Genomic DNA, 20,912 nt, shown 5'->3' with positions numbered 1-20,912 from the left:
TCACCTCATATCTCGGGGTTAAAATCTACCTGCCACTGATCTGTCCATCCCATCTATATCCTCCTATAACTGAAGACCTTCTTCTTCATAGAATCAGAGAATCCCTACAGTGAAGAAGGAGGCCACTGAGCCTATCGGGCCTGCACCAACTTTCCCTACCCACCTACTTAGGCCCAATCCCCCACCCTAAGTCTTAACCCGACCCTAAATCTTAACCCCACCTAACCTTTGGATACTTAGGGGCAATTTAGAATGGCCAGTTCACCTAACCTACACATCTTTGGACTGTGGGAGGAAACCGGAGCACCTAGAGAAAACATACATGGAATGCGCAAACTCTACAGACAGTAACCCCTAGGCCAAATTGAACCCGCGTCCCTGGCACTGAGGCAGCAGTGCTAACCACTGTGCCATCCTGTGCCATTACTGTCAACTATCTGGCCATTCTTCATGTCATTGAAAACTTATTTAACATCCCCCCTCCCCACATTTCTTTCTATATCATTTATATATGTCACAAACAATAAGGGACTCTGCATTGATCCTGTGGTATGCCACTGGACACCGGCCTCCAGTCACACAATTAGCTTTCTACCACCACCCTCTGTCTTCAATCACTAAGCCAATTTTGGATCCAACTTGCCAAGTTACCCTGGAGCCCATGTGCTTTTACCTTCTTTATCAATCCCCCATGTGAGGCCTTGTCAAAGACTTTGCTGAAATCCATATAAACTACATCAACCACTCCACACCACCCTGATCTACACACTTGGTCACTGCACAAAGTTCAGTAATTTCTCTTCTTTTATAAACAACAATCTTCTGTACACGATGCCCTGAATAACGCTGGTGTGACAAGATTCCACACAGCTTTCTATTTACTTGTAATGTTCTTTATCAACAAGATTCTATATTAAACCCAAGAAAATGGTATCTGTGAATAGTGTTAGCAAGGCAGTGTTGGACATGACCCAGAAATCATAGAATTTACAGTGTAGAAGGAGGCTATTCGGCCCATCGAGTCTGCACCAGCCCTTGAAAGAGCACCCCACTTAAGCCCATGCCTCCACCCTATCCCCGCAACCCAATAACCCCACCTAACCTTTTGGACACTAAGGGGCAATTTATCATGGCCAATCCACCTAACCTGCACATCTTTGGACTGTGGGAGGAAACCGGAGCACCCGGGGGATAAAACCACGTGTAATTTTAGACTTGGTTAAACATACGGCTCCAGAGTAACACAATAAAGAAATCCAGCCTTGGACTTAAGCTGTAGGCCTGAATGAGCACTGGGAACTCAGTGAGAAATGCCTCCACCATTCGGGCTGGATACGTTGTTCAAGAAAAAAAAAAAATCTCACTTAACAAAAGCATTTATTTCCCTCCAGTTACAGATGTAGCTCGGAGGGCCAATCAATACGCTTCAGGAAAGGAGGGTAGTCGACAACAAAAAAAAACCTTAGCCTCCTGCTCCTTCCCCTCTGCAGGTGCAGCCAGATAAAAGCGGCACTGTCTCAAAGATGATAGCTCTTACTGCCACCCCCCACAAAACCCAGATCCCAATGCAGGCTCTGTGATTGTGACTGGTTTTTCTCCATCCCACATCCTCCGCACGCAGCTGGGAGGTACCCCAGCTCCCAGTGATCAGAATTCAAAGCCCCTTTACTGCCATTCAGACCTGATTGACAAATTCACTGTGAGGAGCAGAAAAAAAGATTCCAACGTGAACAATGTTGATCTTCACCCCTATTATTGCTGACTTTTCAGAGCTCCGTGTTGGTGTTTTGAAAAGCGCACAAGAGAGAGGAGGAGGGGGGGGGGGGTGGAATCGCAGCAGCTTTCGAAGGCAGACAGTCAATAGCAGAGTTAATTGTCTGAGGTGCACAATGCGTTTATTCTGAAGACAGAACAAAGAGCCCCCTCTCTGCATTGCCTCTGTGCGATGTGTAATACCATGTGTACTACTGCTCAAATAAACCATCATAACCTTGCCTTGTCCCCTGCCTCATACCATCTACGGCTGCAATAGGAGTGCAGGATTACCACAGCCAAGATAAGATAGTCTACTATATGACGACTTTTTGATAGAGCCAGCAAGGAGAAATCGTCTCCAATGGCAGAAGGGGTGTTAGTCAGGGGGCACAGATTTACGTGAAGTGTCAAAAGAACCAGAGGATAACATTTTTTATGCAGCCAATAGTTGAGATCTGAAAGGCCGGTGGGAGCACATTCAATAATGACTTTCAAAACAGGGCTGAAGCAAAGGATGAAAGGGATAAAATGTAAGACTATAGGGAAAGAGCAAGAGAAGAGGACCATTAACCAGCAATGGCATGGTGGGCTGAATGGCTCACTTCTGTGAATATTCTGCAGCATGGGGCGGTCACACTGAATTAAAGGGTCTGTTTCATTCATTAAAATGTTCAAATTATGAAACTGTGGGAATCTGGAGTGTAACTATTTGTCATGTAGTTTGCAACTGGGAGGAAAAGCCTTGTACAGAGTGGAGCCCAATGCATCCCTGCAAATCGCTGCAGTGTTCAATGGTTTAACATGAAGTAGTACCGAACAGTCGTCAATGCACCACTAAAATAGTGTATGGATGGATCCCGAGTAGGACTGGAACAAGGAATGTTCCACATATCCCATAAAGAGACAGGCAAGACTGGGACCCATAACACACCTTTGGTTTGGAGACAATGAGACATGTTGAAGGAGAAATTGTTCAGTGCGGGGACAAGTTCAGCCAGACGGAGGAGAGTGTTGGTGGATGGGGATTGTTCAGGCCTCTGTTCGAGGAAGAAGCGGAGAGCCCTCATACCATCCTGGTGGGGAATGGAGGTGTAGAGGGATTGGACATCCATGGTTAAGAGGAGGGGGTTAGGGCCGGGGAACTGGAAGTTGTTGATGGACTCAAGATAGGAAGAAATGAGTTTGTTGGGGCAGGAACAGGCTGACACCTTTAGTTACCCAAAGGTCTATTCCCCCGAAGATTTCTGAACACTAGTTCCCAAAACTGCAAACGAGTGGTGCAATAAATACACTCGGGAATTTTCCTTATCAAAATGTAAAGAGATAAATTAGTGCACAAGTGACGTTAGAAATGGTGATTAAGAGTTTCATTGCAGAAAAATACAATTGGAAAAATCATGGTAACACTCCACATGAAATGAAAATACCAATTATGCTTTGCCTTGCTGGATAAGACTGGAGAATTGCTGGCTGAAAGCTAAATCGTTCAGCAGTTGGCCACCAGTCAGAGGTTTGCTGAGCTCCAACCCCTGGCGGTGACTAGCAAACAACTTCACTTCTCCTTGTCGTGAGGGGGATGGGTGAAGATGTTGGGGGGGGGGGCCTTGTCTCGAGGGCAATGGGTGAAGGTGTTGGGGGGGGGGGGTGTAGCAGTGCAGATGTGGACCTTGTGCCAGTGGCCAGAGGTGAAATAAGAATCCCAGTGTCAATCCCAGTGTCATTGCTTGCCGAGTCCCCCATTGGGTCTTGAATATTTTCTTAAATATTTCAGTCAAAATATTTTCTATTTTTTTTAACCAAAAATAGTGTCCTTAAACTAAATGCTACAATCAATTCTCCACATTGGGAGTTGAGAATCTCATTTCCTGAAATTTCCTGATTATATATCTTTATCATTTATTGGGTTGACAGTAGCTTGGTTTACAGTTACCAAATCAAAGGTGAACTAGATAAAAGAACTTGAAATTGGTTACGGATTGCACAGATCTAAACCTGGGTAACTTGAACTTAATTGTTAGTCTATGTCAAGCCAACATTTTTGTGTTAATGCTGTCTGCTGACGCTCTGACTCTGAGACTGCAACTGAGTTTGTGCAAGAGCTGCTCACCCTCGTGTTGCAGCACCAATAAACACGGCCTTGTTATGCTTTTCTTGTCTGTCTCCACTCCCAGACCACTGACCAATGGTGGTCCTCCTCCAGTTAGAAAGCTGAGAAGAAGCTGAGAACTGGCCAACGTACAGTTGATATCAGTTTTCTTATCATTACATCTCAGCTGAATCACGTGATAGGAGGTGCAAGGATGTATTCATTTCCCACACATTACACCCCCATCTGCGACACAAATCCCTCAACAGCCAAATGAGGGGAATAGAGATTCACCCAATCCTAGCTGCACTAAGATTAAAGGCTCTGGATTTCAGAATGGGAGCTAAATCCTTAATCCCTCTGGCCATTGGGGCAGGTACTACATTATGGCTGACCATTTTGAAGGTAACTCACACTGTATCTTAGAATCACACAATTATCTGTAAAATTCTGATGTTATCTCAGGCATTATTCAGTTGCTGGATAATGAGGGTAACTGACACATACAAGAATAAAACTGATAAGCTGTACAACAGACCATTTTCACGTCAATATCTCCCGCAATGTCAGAACACAATTTTTTTTTTCTCATATCAGCAAATGTTAGCACTACCACTTAACGTAACGCCAATCGGAGCCTTTGCAATTCCGCTGGGAAAGGAACTGGAATTCCGCAGCAGTGGCCTCCTGCTCACACGCCTGAGGCTCTCCCAGTCGCCAGCTCCTCAACCTCTTTCCCACGAGAGGTTAGCCAGTGCACGCTGGCAAGTTATCCACCTGAGATTGTATGGACGGGGAGTGCTCACCCGGCATCCACGTGTGTGCTTCTAGTAGAGAACACTGCTTCTCAATCCAGGGTGGCAAGCCTGACAGGTTTGAAGAATGGCATTGAGCTGGGTGCAGCATGCTAGGGCACATATCAAACCTCAGCTGTGCCATCCGAAGAGAGAATAGCAGCCGGGAAATACAGATTGGCAGACACGCTCCTTCGAGGCCTGCCTGCAAAACTCCAGGGAGCCTTAGAGTCATACACAGAAAGAGACCCTTCGGCCCATTGTGTTTGTGGTCGCTGCAGAAACGGAAGCCACAGAAACAAACAACTACTCAGAAACATTTGTTTTTTTCAAGAAATGAATGGAAAAAAGCATTAACCTCCACAAAGGAAATTGCCCACTTGGCAGCTCCATAAATGCCCCACTCCTTTAATCACTGCAGACTGAGAGAAATAAAGAGTTGCCATTCTGCCCCTCCATCCCCCATTCTGCTTGCCGTCGGCGATCTCCTTCCCTTCTCTTGCCCCACACAGTGGTCTCCTGCCACGTACCATCTGCAGCCAAAAGGGTGCAAACCTTTGCCAATCTGAAGTCAGCTGCCGGGCCTTATATGTGGGCGCATCCTTTTCAATCCACTCGCCCTCCCTGACCCCAATCATTCGGTTTCCTTGTTCAGTACTTTACCCAAGTGACGCTGCCAAGATTTAGCGACACGCCAGGGTGCAGAAGCATGGGCACATGTTCACATCCCGTTCCTCCTGGCGCATCTGCGCCACTGCGGTCGGCAGACGATCCCTACAGCACAGTGGGGGAAGAAAGAAATCCACGCCGGCAAAATCCTAGAATTTCAAGGAGGGCACAGCCGGCATTCTATTAAACATCAAACATTCATGGTCACGGAGGCATCCCTAAGCATGGCATAGAAAACAATTTACTGGCAAGCAAAGACAAATACACTTGTTGGGAAATGGGAAATATTATGTTCAAGTAGATCAGACGTTACAAACTCAGGGACATTTATAAACTGTACTGGGACAGCTGTATACTCTGGAAAGGAGCAACTCTCTACCCTATAGCTTCATTTGAGTCCTTAGAGCAACAGAATTGCTCTCAGTTATTGAGTAGACATGCAAACTTCATACACCAACAACCTACAACCAGACAGTTAACCTCTCCCATCAGAAGAAGAGGTACAATGCAATGTTCTCACTTCTTGAAGAAGTTTTAGACAAAAAGAGTTGCTGCAGTCATGGCTACCAGCAGCAAACCCCCTCCCCCGCCCCTCCCCCGCTGGTCTGAAGAGCTACAATAATTGTCAGCATGCATTCTGAACGTGCAGGGGGAAGAGACAGTTGTCAGAGGTTGAGGAAACTTGACTCACCTTTTCTGCCAGAGCTGCTGGGGCCCGAGGGCTTATCGGTTACTGAACCTTCAAAATAAAGAAGACCAACGTTTATAGACCCAACAGCAACGGTGAAAAAACAAAAAGGGGCCATCCCCATAATCTTCACCCACATATGGACAGTCCTCTGAAAGGGAGTGCGTTCACACTCTATATAAATTATTAAAAACCAAGTCATTTTTGTTCTCAGTTTGTAGGAATGCTAAGAATCACAAAACAAAGACTGTTTTCTGGACTCTCTACGTGACCGTGTTAGTACTGGTGTGGGGCAACGAGCATGGGCATACCACGTTCCTTCCTCCTTACTAGCGAAGGAGCCAATGCACCTGTTGTACTTTAAGCAAATCCCTTATGCTGTTTGACCAATTTCAGAACTTCCCACCACCCCCACACCCACACCCACAGCACTCATATCCTGCCCACTGCTTCCCAGTTACCTGCTGAATTTGTTTTGTTATTGCATGGCATGCGTTTCCGTGTTTTTAAATAGATTACTTAGTCATATATGAATTTTTCGCTGTAAGCCAGATTGCAATTCAGCCTTGGGTTCTGAAAGTATTTCTTGAACAACATGCCATCCTTAATTAATAATAAATTTGGTTGAGATGGGTGGTTGGTGTAAAATGAGTCTAGGAATCACATGTAAGTGTAATCCCAGGGCCCTATTAACATAACATCTTTTGCTGAAGGAAGACAATTTGTCAAAACTTTTCATCTTGCAATCATCAGGACAATTAGAAGAATGCCAATGATACTGCATCAAACAGCATGTCCCTTCCACTGTTCACAATGTGCAAGGTGCAGACAGTACCCAACCAGCTCGTGCTTGCAAAACTCGAAATATAGTGTCAATATTAGACGTAATTCTGCGATTGGACAACACTTGCTAATAATCCTCAGTGTACTAATAAATTATACTAACAATCGAGTTAAGATTGTCCGTTAGGCTCACAGTGTGGTGCTTTTGATGTACTGGAAGCTACATATTAATACACTGGGTCCTGTTCTTTGTGGACAGAAATAATCTGTACACACATTGCACCTTTTTCAGATAAACAAAGTAAGTGATAGCCATTCACTGGCTCATTCCTCAAGGTCACTGGCCTTACCAATCAGACTCATATTTTCTGATTTAAATTGTCAAACAATGCTTGGCAGTTAACAGTCAGTCACCGTGGCAACTCCTCTACCAATCAGAATTCACTTTGCAACCAACCAGCACTCTCTTCTCGTACAGTAGAAAGTTATTGTTTCCCCTGACATTGATATTCGTGTGATTGTCCTGATGAGTGCAAGACAAAAAGATTTGACAAAATATATATTCCAAATTTAAAGATGTTAGACATGGACAGCCCCTCAGTTAAATTTAACTAAATCTAACTGCGTGGAGTGATCACAGTGGGGACAGCCTGGACAAAAAGCCCATGAGCCGTCACTGATTAACATGGTGAGACTGGGTTCTGCAAAAATCTTTTGGCATGGCAATAAAGTGGGGCAAATGTTTTGTGTAACAAAACAAACAGGTTCGACTACCGTGTGAATAATGTCCTTGCACATTCACCTATTCTTCATTACCCGCACAGCATCAGCAAACAGGTTCCTCAGAGCATCTCATGAATATCTGTCACTGTGCAACTTTAATACGTACTGGAGGAGTTGAAGAAACCCCAGTCACGCTGCAATCGTACTCATGGAACCACATAATGATCACAGCACAGAAGGAGGCTATTCGGCCTGTTGTGTCCATGCTGGCCTCCTGCGACATTTTTTAAAATATCACACCAGAGCAAGTGAAAATTAAAATCTTTACAGCATCGTGGATGTTAACAGCAAACAGATGCAGTGTAGTGAAAATGGACTCTCGGTTTGATCCCAGAGTGAGCGTGATGCAGGCAGAACTCAAACAGACATTCACTACTGCTCAAATAAGTGACAACTGTGGTGACCACTCCAGCAACCGCACAATACCTGAACACACGGGTGTTTGATTTTTAACTGACGATCCACTCACGGGTTTCCCATCCGGTGTAACGCACCAACAGTATCCTGTGAAAGTGTGGCACTGCACCTGTTTGGCCAAAGAGAAACAGAAATGGATCATTTAGTCACCGCGGCAACAAGTTTGTCCTTTGACTGCTCGTCACACAAATCTTCAAACTGAAGAACAGACTGGCAGCCCAGTAGCTGAGCTAATCTTTGTTCTCCTCATTGTTTCCAAATCCCCTTATGCCCTTGCCCATCGCTATCCATGTTATTTCCTTCAGGTCCTCCCAATTTCCCCAAACCTCCGACGCTGGCGTCACTGCATCTCTGATTTTTAACACATCACCGCTGGCAACCATGCCTTCAGCTATCTAAGCTCCAAGTTCCAGAAGCCCCTCCCGAAACCTCGCTTCCTGTCTATCTCTCTCTCTGTTTCTCTCTCATCTTTTCACTCTCTCTTTGAAAACTACCTCACCTGCCCTAATATGTGTCAACTTTTCATAACGTTTCTGTGAAGAGCCAAGGTACATTTTATGCTCAAGGCAATATATAAATGTCAGTTGTTGTTGATCATTTCGCTCAGCTCAGGGGCTATTTGTGCTCCGTGCCCCCTCAGTAAACCTGCTGCTCCACTTGGCTCTGGGTAGGCCACAGGGTTGACGTTCAGTGCAAGGCATTGCTCTCAGTTTTCCTTGGTCTGTCAGCCAGCACCTTAAATGAAGAAAGACTTGCATTTATAGAGCACCTGTCCTTAGGACGAGCCAAAGTGCTTCACAGCCAATGGTGTACTTTGAATTGTTGTAATGTAATAAATGTGGCTGCCAATTTGCGCACAGCGTGGTCCCATAAACCACACTGTCATTATGGTCAGACCACTGCAACTCGAGGATCCTTTATCTGTAAAACCAAAAACTAAACACTTGCCAAAAAACTGCACTTTCTTTGAACTTCATTGAGCCTTTAGCGTGGGAAGTCTGCAACCCGAGCTGACACGAACCTCGCTGACCACATCCAGCCATTAGTGCTGAAAAATGAAGCTGGAAAAACTATTCGAGAATGCGCATTGACACTCTGAATCCACTCCTACAAACAGAAATGCAGATGGTGCCACGCCGTGTGGGAACTTATTTCAGGCAACCTGCATTTGTTACTCAGTGATACATCTTATTTCCTCACCATTTTATTTAGACTATAGCTAGCCTAGGCTTTGGACATTGTAATAATGTAAGTAGGCCAATGTTTATACGTGGTATCCGAAAACCAAAAACATGTGAAATCCGAAAAACAGCCCTGAAGGATTCGGATAAAGAATTCTCGACCTGCAGTAATTTTGGTTGAACATAGAACATACAGTGCAGAAGGAGGCCATTCAGCCCATCAAGTCTGCACCGACCCATTTAAGCCCTCACTTCCACCCTATCCCCGTAACCCAATAACCCCTCCTAACCTTTAATAAACTGAAGGATGAATTTTTTCCCAGACACCAGGGGGAACTGCCCGGTCTTCTTCAAAATAGTGCCAGAAGATTTTTTATATCCACTTGAGAGGGCAGACACGATATCCAATAGCAGCGGTGTTAGCACTGTTGCTTCACAGCGCCAGGGACCCAGGTTCGATTCCAGGCTTGGGTCACCGTCTGTGTGGAATCTGCATGTTCTCCCTGTGCCTGTGTGGGTTTCCTCTGGATTCTCCGGTTTCCTCCCACAAGTACCGAAAGACAGGCAGGATTCTCTGAAAATGGGGCTATGTCCCCACACCGGCGGGAAAACCGGCGCCAACTACTCCGCCGTCAACAGCCCCCGGAGTCATGAATTCTCCAATTTCTCAGGGGCTCGGTTGACGCCGGAGTGGTTGGCGCCGCTCCAGCTGGCGCCGAAGGGCCGGTGCAAGTTTGCGCATGCACGGAACAGCCAGCGTGATCTCGCGCATGCACGGGCCGGCTGATGTATTTCCGCGCATGCGCAGACCGGCCGGCATATTTCCACGCATGCACGGGGGTTCCCTTCTCCGCGCCGGCACCCAGGCAATATGGCTGAACCCTACAGGGGCCCGGCGAGGAGGAAAGAAGGCCCCCCATGGAACCAGCCCGGAGGCAGATTGGTAGGCCCCATTCGCGGGCCAGGCCACCGTGGGGACCCCCCCGGGGTCGGATCCCCCCGCACCCTCCCAGGACCACCCCCGCACACTTACCTGCCAGGCCCCGCCGTGCGTGAGGTGAGTAATTCACGCTGGCGGGGCTGGGCAAAACCTTAAGGCCTCTCGGCCCATCAGGGCCTGGAGAATTGCCGGGGGGTCTGCTGTCAATGGCCCCCGACTGGCGTGGTGGGAATCCCGCCGGCCCCCGAGAAACGGCTGGAGAATAGGGCAGCCGGCGTCAGGGCGGGATTCGCGCCTCCCCCCGGGGATTCTCCAACCCAGCACAGGGTCAGAGAATCCCGGCCGTGCTGTTAGGTGAATTGGACATTCTCCCTCTGTGTACCTGAACAGGTGCATTGTGTGGCAACTCGGGGATTTTCACAGTGACCTCCTTGCAGTGTTAATGTAAGCCTACTTGTGACAATAATAAAGATTATTATCATCTGGAAGATGGTACTTCCGACAGGGCAGCACTCCCTCAGTATTGCACTGATAGGCCAGACTGGATTTATAATAATATGTAATATAATGTTTATTCGTTTCACAGGTAGGCTTACATTAATACTGCAATGAAGTTACTGTGAGAATCCCAGTGCTCAGGCCTCTGGAATGGAGTTTGAACTCAAAAACACTTTGACTCAAAGACAACCACCATTCCAGTACAATGATTTAATCTGGTTTCAGCATCAACATGGAATAAGTTTATAAAAACAGAAGGTTCTGCCTCAGAAGTTCTTTGGGGCTTACCTACATTTATGCACGGAAGAGCTGAATCATGCAGAGCAGAAAAGTAGCCATGTTTTATCCTTAATCTCTGTTGAGTAAATGGGTGGGGTGCCTCATTGGCTCGAGTTTTGAGAAGGATGGAGAGAAAGAGATGTGCCCAGAGATCCCATTCATGATGCAAGAATGTGCAGGTTGCAAAGGATGGGACTGGCCTGAGATATCACACAAAGTCAAATAATAGGCCATTGCCGATGCTTGCCAATGGGTGAGGCACTGGGGGTAGTCAGGGCCTGAGGAACTATGGCTCAATGAGGAATGTACAGTCACAGATGAGGATTGAGATAAATCATCAAAGGGGGTGGCACGGTGGTTAGTACTGCTGCCTCAGTGCGCTGAGGACCTGGGTTCGATCCCAGTTTTTTACACAGAGAGTGATGAGTCCCTGGAGCACGTTGCCAGGGGAGGTTGTGGAAGCAGATACATTAATGTCGTTCAAAAGTCATTGTGACAAATACATGGATAGGATGGGTATAGAGGGATACAGCACAAGGAGGTGCTGAGGGTTTTGTCCAAGTTTGGTATCGTGACCGGTACAGGCTTGGAGGGCCAAAGGGCCTGTTCCTGTGCTGTATTGTTCTTTGGCCACGCTAAATTGCCCCATAATTGGAAAAAAAAGAATTGGGTACTCTAAATTTATTTTTAAAAATAGATAAATCATCAAGACAAAATGAGGGCAAAGAATAACTTAGTGAGATCTAGCCTCAAACAGAGAAATAATATGTAAATTTTAAAAATAGCCATTAAAAAAAGGGCTACTCTAACCATATCAAAGCCTTTATCATAAAACACTAGCAGTTCTCAGCTGGCATTGCTTGTGGTGAGACAAAGGTTTTACAAGAACAGGATTGTTGTATCAAGTAGTATATGGGTACAGACTTTAGGAACAGCTCTGGCGACTGGGACTATCTGGAATGGGCCCAGGCTTGACAATAGTGGAACAGGGTTTCAGTGATTAGTTGTGTTTTGAGCAGAGGATCTCATGAGCTGGGGGCATTGGGAATGGTGGTCACATGATCCAGCAACATCAGGACTGATTCTGGAATCAGGGAGCATTGGGAATGCAGGCTAGGCATTGGTGACCATGAGCGAATAAGTTGGAAGGAGAGTCCGGGGATGAGAACCCTGGGGAACAGCAGGAATGGGAAGTGAGTTTTATTGTACCCGAGTGGGAGAATTGGAGTCTAACTAGATTGGGGGCACTGGGGCCTGGCAATACTGATGGGAGTGAGGGGAGGGGGCAGCTTTGGCCCTTCTTTTGCATTGTCAGTCTCTAATATACCCGTGTCTGCATGGGTTTCCTCCGGGTGTTCTGGTTTCCTCTCACAGTCCAAAGATGTGCAGGTTAGGTGGATTGGCCATGATAAAATTGCCCCTTAGGTTAGGTGGGTATACAGCGTGGGGAAGTGATCCTAGATAGGGTGCTCTTTAAGAGGGTTGGTGCCGACCCGATGGACCGAATGGTCTCCTTCTGCACTGTAGGGATTCTATGGGATACAATCACCATGTCTTCTCCTTCAACCTGTCCACAGGCATTTGCACCCTCAGGCTTTCCACCATCACCGTAGTCTCGATTGCCGGGCAAATCTTATGGACAAAATTCCTCAGGGACTCTGCTGCTGTCCGACCATAAAGCCAACAGGTCGCCTGGATACCTGCAAAACAGCAGTGGTTCACCACCTTTTGAGGATTTCTGACTTGTTTCGAGAGGAGTAGAACCTCTTCCTCTTTGAAAGCAACATGGCCAATTAATGAGGTAAGAGACAGAATTAAGCTAAATAAAAAGGTTTGCACAAAATGAGAGTCCAGTGGATAGGGAAAGCTATAGAAAGAAACAAAGTGATACCAAGAAAGGTGCAAAAAAGGAAATGAACAAACTTGGAAGAAATATGAAAGTTAATACTGAAAATTGTTTTCAATGTATTTTCAGAGAAAGAGAGTTGGAAAGATGAATCTGGTCTCAAGTGGATAATAATATCATTGAGAAACTTGTTAAGTTAGTACTTTATATCTATTTCCACAGAGGGAAAGAAGACACAATACCAGCATTACCAGCAACTTAAAAATAAATCACAATGGAAATTCAGTTGAATTAATGCAAGTTTAAAATATTATAATGAAGAAAATAATGGGACTTTAGATAGCCAAATCTCCAGGACCTGATAGTTTCACCTTTTGATTATTGAAAGAAATGGGTGTGGAAATTATTGAAGCAAGAGTTATAATTTTCCATAGCTTTAGATTCAGCAATTGTAGAGTTGAAATGAGCAAATTGCAAATGTTGCTCCATTATTCAAAAGCAGTTACACCTATAGACCTAACATCAATAATCAAGAAGCCAAGAAAATCCAGACAGATTATCCGCTCAGGGTGGGCTTCCCGCACCCCAGTGTAAATGTCGGGGGCGAGCCCGACTTCAGCTAGCTATTCACCCTGCTCCGAACCTCTGAAAGTGCACCCGACCTAGGCCCACTCCTCCGCCCTATCCTCGTGACCTCCAAGTGCCCAATTATATTTTTCCAAGTAAGGGACAATTTAGCATGGTCAATCCGCCTACCCTGCACATCTTTAGGTTGTGGGTGTGAATCCCATGCGGACACAGGAGAATGTGCAAACTCCACACGGACAGTGACCCGGGGCCGGGTTCGAACCCGGGTCCTCAGCGCCATAGCTAGCAATGCTAACCACTGCTCCACTGTGCCGCCCTCCCATAACCTCACCTAACATATATAGCTTTTGACACTAAGGGGTAATTTAACATGGTCAATCCACCTAACCTGCACGTCTTTGGACTGTGGGAGGAAACGGGAGAACTGAAAGAAACCCATGCAGACACGGGGAGAAGTACAAACTCCAGACAGACAGTCACCAGAATTGAACCCGGGTCCCTAGCACTGTGAGGCATCTATACTAACCACTGTGCCACCATGCTGCCCTTAATTATATGGAGTTTTGGAATTCATTTTATAAGGTTATAAGAGATTATTGAGGCTTGACTGAGAGCCCAGGCAACTAATATAATGCAACAACACTTGTGCCCCAGAGAAAACATTGTTTTATTGAAAGCTTAGGCTCTCTGATCACTACAGTTAACTTCAAAATAATTGTTGACATAAGTTAAGTGGTTTCAAGGGTTTGTAGTTTTGTAACTTCAAAGGATCTGGATGATTGACACTTTTCTTAGCTTGCAATCCAGACTTTTATTTTCCAGCATAGGAGAAAGTTATTAATGGAATACTTTTTTCAAAGCTTTTTTTTTATACCTGCCAATGCACACTAAAGGGTTCTTTGGTACTAGAAAACATACAGTGGGTCAATGGGCATGGAAGGACATTAGGGTCATGAGGGGTATCAGGAGTGGGTGGAAGGACAGAGATTGTCATGATGACATAAGGTTGCATGGGGTGGGTGGAAGGGCAAGACTTGGCATGGGGGCATAAGGGAACATTGGGGGTGGGTGGACAGGCATAACTTGACATAACTTGTGGGAGATCTTCTGAACTTATCTTTTAAAAGGTCCCCTCATGCACACTGGGGTTCACAACTCCTCTAAGAGGCCATAAGCTGCGGCTCTTAAAAAACCTGGCTGGACTCTGTGAAGATTTAGGAGTCGGATGACATGACTATCCCCTCAATGGAGGCGGCCAGGTTGGAAGTGTCAGATGAAGGCTTTTGACAGGAACCATCCCACACACTGAAACGGCACTCCCCAAAATTAAGCAGCTTGGGAATGGGGGTCAGAAATGATGGATTTGGGGCCCACCGCCATTTCTGAAGGATTGTCGAGTCAAACTGATGAAAATGCAGGTCATTACCATTTCCAATAGTGCAAAGTCAACAATATGGGCTGGATTTTCAGACCACTGACAGAGTGGAAACAGGGCTGTGGTGATATGAAAATGGACTGCAAGAAGTTACTGTCACAACGGCTGTCACCTTGCATCATTATTCCTGATCCAGGAATGCTCAATGTTCCTGGATGACTGTAGCCAAATGCATTTTATTTTCCAGACGCTTGCAAACTTCAACTTGAATGCCAGTTTTTTTTTTTGAGAAATGAAGAGCTTTAAGAGCACTATGAGACACACCCACAAAGCTGTTCTTCACCAAACTATAGTTGTCAATCTGTCCTGTTACTGGTGGTTAAATTCTGGTCAAATGACTGTTTTGGAGAGAAGGCAGAGTAGACAGGGAGAAACTGTTACTGCTCACAAAAAGATTGAGAACAATGGGCAGCAAGGTGGTGCAGTGGTTAGCACTGCTGCCTCACGGCGCCGAAGACCCAGCTTCGGTCCCAGTCCAGGATCACTGTCCGTGTGGAGTTTGCACATTCTCCCTGTCTCTGCGTGGATCTCACCCCCATAACCCAAAAAGATGTGCAAGATAGGTGAATTGGCCACGCTAAATTGCCCCTGGAAAAAAAAGAATTGGGTACTGTAAATTTATTTTTTTAAAAGCTCGAGAACAAGAGGGCACAGATTTAAAGTGATTTGCAAAGGAAACAAATGTGATGTGAGAAAAAAGTGGTTCGGGTCTGGAATGCACGGCTTGGAAGTGTGGTGGAGAAGGTTCGATCGAGGCATTGAAGAGGTCATTAGATGATTGCTTGAATAGAAATAATGAAAGGAATACTCCGGCTCTTCGCTGGTGGTTCTCTGGTCCCACCAGCAGCGCACCTCTGCCCGTAGGCTTCCCGGCGGCATGGGGTAGCTTCAATGGGAATTCCCATTGACAGCAAATAAAGCAGAAAATCCCGCCGCTGAAAAACACATGACTGGGAGAGTCCCGCTTAATGTGTATGGGTACAGGGAACGGCACTGAGTCATAATGCGAGTTTGGAGAAACGGTGCAGATACGATGGGGCAAATATTCTCCTTCTGCCCCATCACAATTCTATGATTCTGAGATTACTGCAGTTTCATTGCTAGAATGTGTTGCAGCAACCACTTTGTAAAAGTCATGGGGATGATCCAAGACAGAGCATGAAGCCAGCTGGGAAATTCTTACCGTCAGAATACATACTTGAGAGAGATGTGTCAGACTTGGGGAGGTGCTGAGCAGAGCTCTGCAGAGTCATGTTTAGACTCCTGTTTCTTGCCGAAATGCAGCAATTTGCAGACAGCACTAAAAGAGGGAGGGCAGCAGGGGACAATGAGCAATTTGGAAGAGGATTTAGCTTGGCTATTAATTGGACAAAAAGCAAATTCAAAGCTATTACTCGCATCTATAAATTATTGTACATTGGATTAAAAATAATGAGCAGCATTTTAGGTGAAGGTGATTTGAATGAGGAGCTGGAATAACAGTAGGTATACCATTTTGAATGGAGAAGCAGTTAAAAAGCAAGTAAAGGATTTAGACACCCAATGGTTTGGACACTGGTCTTTCACCTCTGGTACCTCGGTTCACACTTAACTCAACCTGATGGGGGTGGTACGCTGACGCTGATGCCTATGGTGCTGAGGATCTGGGTTCAATCCCGGCCCCGGGTCACTGTCCGTGCGAAGTTTGCACATTCTCCCTGTGTCTGCGTGGTTTTCACCCCCAAAACCCAAAGATGTGCAGATTAGGTGGATTGGCCACACTAAATTGCCCCTTAATTGGAAAAAAAATAATTGGGCACTCTAAATTTATTTTTAAAAACCCAGCCTGATGAGATGCCAAGTGTCTGCTGACTGGGAGTGTGGTATGATGTGAATTTGGACATGTGATGGCTCGAGATAATAGACCCGAGACTTGCAACAACAGCAAAGCGGGTTTATTAACAATAGGCAAAGGTAACTATGTACAGGCACAGATCAATAATGACTAGGCCTTAACTCTCTGGCTCCAGGGTCCACACTACCCAAGCTCCTGCTCCCAGAGCCCCACACTTCCTCTCCCTTGGTCGGGGTTGGACGTTCCTGCGCAATTGGCCCCGAGCCGGTCACGTGGATAGAAAGGGCTCATCCGCCTAAAGGGCCCTTGCCACCCCAGGGTAATCTTAATGCAATCCTTTGTGGGTAATAACCTAGGTCGGAGAGCTATTGTGGAAAATGGGGATGTGGAAAAGGTGTCACAGGAGTTACTCATCTGATTTGGGAATGCTAAATGCTGAAACTAAAGGAAATTCCATTTTCTGGCACTAATTAACCTCTCTCAACATTTACAACATAATTTTGAAATGAAATGAAATGAAAATCGCTTATTGTCACAAGTAGGCTTCAATGAAGTTACTGTGAAAAGCCCTTAGTCGCCACATTCTGGCGCCTGTTCGGGGAGGCTGGTACAGGAATTGAACTGTGCTGCTGGCCTGCCTTGCTCTGCTTTAAAAGCCAGCTATTTAGCCCAGTGTGCTAAACCTTTACATATTTTAAAATGGAATGTTGGTATATATCCCCGGGGGAATATATATCCAGAGAGAGTATGTTGAAGCTTTATACAACATTGGTTAGGACATATTTGGAATATAGTGTATCATTTTGTTACAATATGTGCAGATTAAGCTTGCAGAGTAACAAAGCGGGCCTTAAAGGATTAAATTGTGAGAGTACGTTTCATAAACTTGGCTAATATTCCCTTGAATTTAATAGCTTGAGGGATGATTTTTCTGAGGTGTTTCAAATGGGAAAACAGATTCACTATCGTAGGTCCAGACATGCTATTTCCTCAGGTGAGAGAGTCCAGAACAAGGGGGCAAAAACTTAAAAATACAGATTGGCCAATTCAGGGGTGAAATCAGAAAGCACTCGATCAGACAAAAAGCCCTAAGCAATTTGGAACTCTCTCCCCCAATCGCTATGGATGCTTGTGTTAATAGGAATTTTCAAGGCTGTGATTGTTTAATGGACGAGGCCATCAAAAGATGCAAATCCAAAGTGGGTTCATGGAGTTGAGGTATGGGTCAGCCGACGAATAGCAAAACAAGCTTTTCAAAAAAAATTTAAAGTATCCAATTTTTTTTTCCAATTAAGGGACAATTTAGCGTGGCCAATTCACCTACCCTGCACATCTTTGGTTTGCGGGGGTGAAACCCACACAGACATGGAGAGAATGTGCAAAATCCACACGGACAGTGACCCGGAGCCAGGATCGAACCCGGGTCCTCGGTGCCGTGAGACAGCAGTGCTCACCATTGCGCCACCGTGCCGCCCGGTAAAACAGGCTTAGGGGGCTGAATGGCCGATTCCTGACCCTATGTTCCTCAGCTTGAAGTGTGATGGGGAAGACTGAGGCAATATTAGATATGCTCAAAGCTTTATAATTTGTGGCTAGAAGGTCTTATCAAGGTACAAAAAGTATTAGAAGGCATAAATAAGGACATAGAACATACAATGCAGAAGGAGGCCATTCGGCCCATCGAGTCTGCAACGACACACTTAAGCCCTCGCTTCCACCCTATCCCCGTAACCCCCTCCTGACCTTTTTTGGATATTTAGCATTGCCAATCCACCTAACCTGTACGTCTTTGGACTGTGGGAGGAAACCCACGCAGGCACAGGGAGAACGTGCAGACTCCGCACAGACAGTGACCCAGCGGGGAATTGAACCTGGGACCCTGGCGCTGTGAAGCCACAGTGCTTTCCACTTGTGCTACCGTGCTGCCACTTGTGCTGACAAACCCAGAATATTCCTTCAGATCACAAGAAGAAGAGGATATAAATTTAACTTTTAAAAATGGCCTGAGGGAACGTTTCTTCAGCTGAGAGGTGAAGCAACCTGGGAGTGATCAATCAGGTTAGGGTGGCGGATGGGGGAGGTCAAGACTCCTCTGGATGCTGGGTTGAGTGAGTTGGAATACCAGGCCGTTGAGCCGCAAGTGGCGTAATTTTTTTCCTATGCAGTTGAGACCCTAGATCAACTCACTCTCACCATCGTGATTGAGCCAGGGTTCTTTTTTCCTGCCTATCTCGGTGGAGCAGCCAAAAGGACATTTCATACTTTGAAATACTGCAGTATGAATGTTGTCATTTCTAGAAGGATATAGTAAAAATATACAAAATCCTCAGTAAAATTTGAAAGATATGAAAAAGTTAGTGAGAAATGGCAGTTAATTTCACTAACAAATTAAAGTATTCAGTTTCGCAATCTTGGATAAATATTGGCACGTTAGCAACCCTCAGTAACAAGGAGCCAGTAGGCCCGATGCCAATGTAAAATAATCTTATGTATCCTAATGCACTCGTCAATGCGTTTTTCCATGACAGCTGCATCAAACATACAAAGCTGAAAGGTTTTAAAAGAATCTTATCAAATTCAAGCACATTTAAGTTAACTCTTTTTGAGGTGTTATTTCTGTCATGGTGTTAAAGCATTAATAGATTCTATTTTCTTCAAGTACAGTGCTTGATCTGCTGTCTCCCAAACAGAACTTAGTGCTATTGAGACCCATGCCACATCACACAAGTCTCCCACAGATTGCTCGATTTGGGAAATGAACACCAAACGTTTGCAGAATGTGACAGCACAGAAATAGGCTAGTTGGCCAGTCAGGTCTGCGTAGGTCTCCACAAGAACCATCTTTTCCAATCACACTCTTCACGGATGCCTCACAACGCCAGGGGCCAGGGTTCGATTCTGACCTTGGGTGGCTGTCTGTGTGGAGTTTGCACATCCTCCCCGTGTGTGCGTGGGTTTCCTCAGGGTGTTCCGTTTTCCTCCCACAGTCCAAAGATGTGCAGGTTAGGTGGATTGGCCATGATCAATGCACGGGGTCACGAGGATAGGACAGAGGAGTGGGCTTAGGAAGAGAGGTCTTTCGGAGCGCTAGTGGATACTCGATGGGCCAAATTACCTACTTCTGCATTGTAGGAATTCTATGGATTCTAGATTCTGTTTTCACAACAGGTAGGTTGTACCAGAGATTTTCAACCTTCAGCCACCTTCTATAACCTTTATTATTGTCACAAGTAGGCTTACATCAACACTGCAATGAAGTTACTGTGAAAATCTCCTAGTCACCACACTCTGGCGTCCATTCGGGTACAATGAGGGAGAATCCAGAATGTCCAATTCACCCAACAGCACATCTTTTGGGACGTGTGGGAGGAAACAGGAGCATCCGGAGGAAACCCACGCAGACACAAGGGGAAACATGCAGGCTCCACACAGACAGTGACCCAAGCGGAAATTAAACCCAGGGCCCTAGCGCTGTGAAGCAACAGTGCTACCCACTGTGCTAACATGCCGCCCTATGGTGCAATGTTCCTGGCCCCTGCTTCAATTCCTCTTGCGATTGTTTTAAATTACTGCCCTCTTACTCCTGTCACACTGACCAATGGAGCAACATCTCAGTCTTTAACTCTATCGCAACATTTAGCATCTTGAAGCTTTGCACTTTAAATGAAAATAGCTTTAACTTCTTGAGTTAACTCTTCTTAACTAGAACTTCATTGTCGTTCGTTACATTCTAATGAATGCACAAAGCCTTTCCTCCATTGTTCTTATGACCTTTCCAAAATAAGATGGCCAGAAATAACATAGAACAACAATGCAGTTTAATATCTAACACAGTTCACCCTCTCTTTAGTTCTGGTGAAGAGCCAAGCAGGCTTGAAACATTAATTCTGTTTTTTCTCCCTACAAATGCTGCCAGACCTACTGAGTTTTTCCAGTACCCTCTGTTCTTGTTGCTGCTGTTTATGGCCTTGTACCAGTTCAACATTACCCCCTTTCTTTTCCATTCAGAGGGAAGTAAGAGACTGCTGTGTGCTCTGTTTCACAGAGACATGGCTGACCCCTGCCTCACCGGATTGTGCCATACAACCTGAAGGCTTCTCAATTCACTGGCGGACCGCACGGCATCATCAGGCAAAGCGAAGGGTGGAGGGGTGTGCCTCCTCATCAACTCCTCCTGGTGCTTGGATGTGGCGACTCTCGCGACCTACTGTTCCCCAGACCTGGAATACCTGACCGTGAAGTGCCGCCCATACTATCTTCCACGTGAGTTCACTTCAGCCATTATCACAGCGGTCTACATCCCACCCCAGGCAGAAGTGAGGAAGGCGCTGGATGA

The 20,912-nt window shown here is 45.8% G+C and overlaps 1 protein-coding gene across 2 annotated transcripts in view; it reads right to left on the bottom strand.

The window, feature by feature from the left end:
• Positions 1-20,912, bottom strand: part of smoc1 (SPARC related modular calcium binding 1) — a 341,176-nt gene that overhangs the window by 239,256 nt on the left and 81,008 nt on the right. For both annotated transcript variants that reach the window (XM_072485788.1, XM_072485799.1), the window contains exons 4-5: positions 7,985-8,084; positions 5,996-6,043 (exon numbers count right to left, since the gene is read on the bottom strand). In XM_072485788.1, coding sequence (XP_072341889.1) covers positions 5,996-6,043; positions 7,985-8,084 — 148 coding nt within the window. The remainder of the gene's footprint in view (positions 1-5,995; positions 6,044-7,984; positions 8,085-20,912) is intronic.

Source organism: Scyliorhinus torazame, chromosome 2 (assembly GCF_047496885.1).
Source record: "Scyliorhinus torazame isolate Kashiwa2021f chromosome 2, sScyTor2.1, whole genome shotgun sequence".
NCBI lineage: Eukaryota > Metazoa > Chordata > Chondrichthyes > Carcharhiniformes > Scyliorhinidae > Scyliorhinus > Scyliorhinus torazame.
Note: the sequence above shows the minus strand (reverse complement) of the source record. Positions and strands in the feature narration are given on the sequence as shown.